The sequence below is a fragment of the Sinocyclocheilus rhinocerous genome, unplaced genomic scaffold (assembly GCF_001515625.1).
Source record: "Sinocyclocheilus rhinocerous isolate Xijiao unplaced genomic scaffold, SAMN03320098_v1.1 scaffold1251, whole genome shotgun sequence".
Classification (NCBI taxonomy): Eukaryota; Metazoa; Chordata; class Actinopteri; order Cypriniformes; family Cyprinidae; genus Sinocyclocheilus; species Sinocyclocheilus rhinocerous.
The window spans coordinates 282,132-286,228 of record NW_015636566.1 but is presented as its reverse complement, the minus strand read 5'-3'; the positions used below and the strand labels follow the sequence as shown (position 1 = coordinate 286,228).

At 38.4% G+C, this 4,097-nt stretch overlaps 1 protein-coding gene across 1 annotated transcript in view; it reads left to right on the top strand.

Annotated features, from left to right (window-relative positions):
* The window catches only part of dnmt3bb.1 (DNA (cytosine-5-)-methyltransferase 3 beta, duplicate b.1), a 44,876-nt gene that overhangs the window by 4,583 nt on the left and 36,196 nt on the right, over positions 1-4,097 (top strand). The window contains exon 2 of the mRNA XM_016562617.1: positions 2,771-2,870. Coding sequence (XP_016418103.1) covers positions 2,811-2,870 — 60 coding nt within the window. The 5' untranslated portion in view covers positions 2,771-2,810. The remainder of the gene's footprint in view (positions 1-2,770; positions 2,871-4,097) is intronic.

The window sequence follows — 4,097 nt, the reverse complement described above, 5'->3', positions numbered from 1 at the left end:
GGTTACACTCACTAAGTGAATGAATCGCGTTTGTGCCGAACTCTTATTACAAAGCAAAAACAAACACTCTTCTTCAATCCATGAACGTTTCTCTCAGTTAATGTGCGCGATGTCATCTCACAGTCTGAAACGTCTGTCATAGCAAATCAACACATGCTGTTGTGAATAATCAAGCGAAGCATCTTCTCATAGGATAAGAACACGCAGTCTCATGAATAATTTAATAGACACCGATGCGTCATCGATGTTGTAACAAAAGTTCAAAGCAAGGAAGGAAGTGACCATGGTTGACGTTTTGGAAACTCGTGTAGCTTTATTCAATAACTCAAAATTCTAACAATCTTAAGTCGCACTCTCTGCGCATTCACACAATGTCAACTGCACAAATCCAGTTCCTTGGGTCTCTCGGTCTCTGTTGTGTCACAGGTCACAGGTGTTCATCATTTTGCACTTGACCTACTTACTCACCGCTCGTCTCCGGACCATCTCTCCCACTGCAGACTTCGCTGAACCACTCCCCCTTGCCACAGATGTACTATAGTCCATTGCCACGTCACAAATTGTGATGTCAACGCGATGTAGATTTTAAACCCGGAAGATACTTACTCACCGCTCGTCTCCGGACCATCTCTCCCACTGCAGACTTGGCTGAACCACGCCCCCCTCGCCACAACAAACACCTCCGCTAAAATCTCAGAAAAAGTAGTCTGGGGTTTCATGACCCTTTAAATGCACCATTTGAAACTACCCTACTTTTCTACACTTACAGTACTTGAGGAAACTTGTTTTGTATTATTTTTATTATTCATAATAGAATTTGATAATGATCTTAATCTCTTTTTATGTGAAACTTAATATAGGTTTTGTGATCATTGTGGCAGTTACAGACACACACATACACACTCAAAACTGCATTAATACAAAAACCTTCCACACATTAGGTTCAGTCCATAATCTCTGTCATTCATACAGACCTTTGATGTGGCCTCTTATTGTATTCACTCTTATTCACTTCTCAGTTCTCCCACTGGGCTGTGGAGAGAGCATGTGTGTTTATAGGACCCATAAGGAAAACTTGCACATTGTCACTTAGATAATGGACTTGAAATGAGATCCATAGAAGTTAAGAAGTAAATGCCTTTGTGTGTGTACTTGCACGTTCTTGTCTGCAGACTTAAGCACAGTCATTTAGCCATTTCTTGTAGGACGCACCTGGAGGCCTTGCCTGTGTCCTGTTTGCTTAATGTGGTTTGTCACTTTCCCCAGTTTTCCTATTTCCCCAAAACTAGTTTTAGACTGTTATGTAGACTATACAAAAAACTGCCTTCAAAGCGATGGGAAAAGGTCGTTATGAGTTATAATGACACAGAAACACATTCGCCACCCTCAGGGTGTAACGTGAACAACAGCTGTGATTTGAAAGTATGAATGTCTGATGAGTGTTGTGTTGACAGAATGAATGTTTCTACCTCGTGGGATTTTTGGACTACAGAGGAACATGAACTCTATGATACTAAACATGACATTCCAAAACTGTATGACTTTCTATCTGCCATGGCATTCAAAAAAGAATTAAAGTTTTTCTGAATCGCTTTGGCTGAATTCTCAAATGAGATTGATTTTTTCTTATAACAATAAGTTCAGATTTCTGACCTCTAAGAAAAGTCCGTAAAATAGTGCCCAATATACCATGTTAATATGAAGGAATTTTCCATTTTGATTTTTCACAGTTGGTTTTACCCATATTTTGAATTGTCAAAATTATCATAGTGTGAACAGTTTCTTGTTTAAACCAGAGTTTAATTTCTTATTCTTTTAAGCAAATTGCATGTTTTTTGTCCCATGTTTGCAAATCAGTAAGTAAAATTGTCTACAGTTTGCACAATAACTAAATGCACATGGCTTGCTGATCAGAACTGATGAGTTGATTCTCGCTGAAATTGTCACACTCTTCACAACTTCTAAACATTCTATTATTGTGTGAGCCACCACATGCAAAATGATCCATTCAGTTTTTAAAATCTGTCAGACCAGTTACTGACACAATTACTAGGGTTTGAGGCTTGAATTAAATGTTTTGATTAAGTTACTACATTTTACAGACAAGCAATTGAGTTATGATGCTCTATAAAGAAGTTGCGACAATTGCACTTACAGTTTAATGTTAAGACTGTTGCAAAAAATGAGCCAAAGCGATTGAGAAAAACTCTAAAGAATGTTCACGCTGCTATGTTCCATACAACAAAATGAGGTTGAAGGTAAGTCAATGACGACAAAATTAATTTTTGAGAACCATATGTTTAATATAGTGGTCTTTATTTTCTTATTAAGGCATAATATAACATAAGACTATTTTGTCTAGGCTGCTGTGGTCTTATAATGGCTTTACCTAGACAATCATTACCTGAAACAGACATTGAAAGTCAGAAACTGGAAGTAAAACTAATCACAACTGCAACAGATTGCTGAGTAGATACAGATCGATACTGTTCTGTATATGTCTGAAGAATCTGTCAATAATTGTATAATGGCTTTATTATTTGACCCATTTTTCTATTCATTGTTCGTGAAGGAAGGGAGTGCTTGTTTCATGACCACATATTTTGCTGAGACAGAGGTCAATGTTTAGCTTAAGTCTATAACACTTATCCATTAATTTTTTCTCAGAGGTCCGTATGTTTTTTGAAGTCATTGAGTTCATATCTCTAGATTTGATATATTTGGCCTCTTTTTGTTATTTATCCAAGTCTAATGTTTCTTTTTTTGACAGGATAGAGAGGAAGAAATAAAAAAAAACGACAGAAATAGTGATGCCATCCAACAAATACTCCTCCGCTATCATGGCGGAAAGTGACAAGATGACTGCCACGGTAAGATAAAAAAAGAGTGTTGTGATAGCATTAGGTTCTGTCATGATTTACCCACCCTTTACTCACTTTCTTTTTTCTGGGGAACACAGAATGGGACATTTTGAAAAACATTCTGGTTGCTCTTTATGCAGATACAATGAATGGCGACTAAAGTTTTCAAAACCACTAACAGTGGTTTCATGACATCGCAAGTTTATTGCATTTTTTTCTCCATATTGAGCAGGCTTATAGACTATATTCCAACATTATGCGATAGAGTTGACCTCTATTTGCTGAAAATCCAACATCCTCCCTGACACACTGTTCCAGTATCTGCATCACTTGAATGATATCAGCCTTACTTTCACATCAAAAAACATTTTTCCCTCCTACATGCACACAAACAGTGTGTGGAGTGGTGTGGGTGTCTCACTCATCTATGGTGTTTTGGGTTCAAAATGAGGCCAAAGGTGCAGAATAATTTATGAGAATAGAGAAAGAGGAGAGAGAGGGAAAATGGTAGTGTCTGGTTCTCTTGGAGGAAGAGCTGCTCTAACTGTTTTTTTTAAGGCAGCTCGACTCAACTTTGTCCTGATTTTTTTTTAATTCAAACTGATTTTTCTCCATATTCTTTGTGACTGTAAATGAGGCAAGACCGCTTCATTACTTTCTTCTGATCCTGCACTCCATAGAGTGCAAAGAGAGAGAGAGAGAGAGAGAGAGAGAGCAGGCTCTTTGAATGCTGCACCTGGCTGAGCTGAGGAAGTGCTCTGGATCCCACAGACCAGCTGCTTGGCCGGGGAGGAGAGAGAAGCACACTGGCCATTCAGATGCCCAAGAACACGTGTCATGTCATTTTGAGCTCAACTGAACCTAGTCTGTACTAACAAATCTGTATTATGAGACATCTTAAATGGTTCTGACCTCCTTTTACTCTGTTGCAGCATGTCAGTGTTCTAACATAATTATTTCTTTTTAACGTAAAGCTGCAGTCTGTAACTTTTTTTGGTTAAAATGATCCGAAATCAATATTTGAGCAAGTACATAACCAGCCACTGTTCAAAACTATCGCCTTACTTTAGCCCGATTCACAACGGTTAGCTTATAATAATGTTTTCTAATTTGAGTGGTACGGGTAGGTTTTCGCGGGAAATTCGAGCATGCCACTGCGTCATTACGTCACGTCTGTAAACATAAAGAAGTTGTCCCGGCTACTAGGCTATCGCATGTGAGGATCCTGCAGGTGGC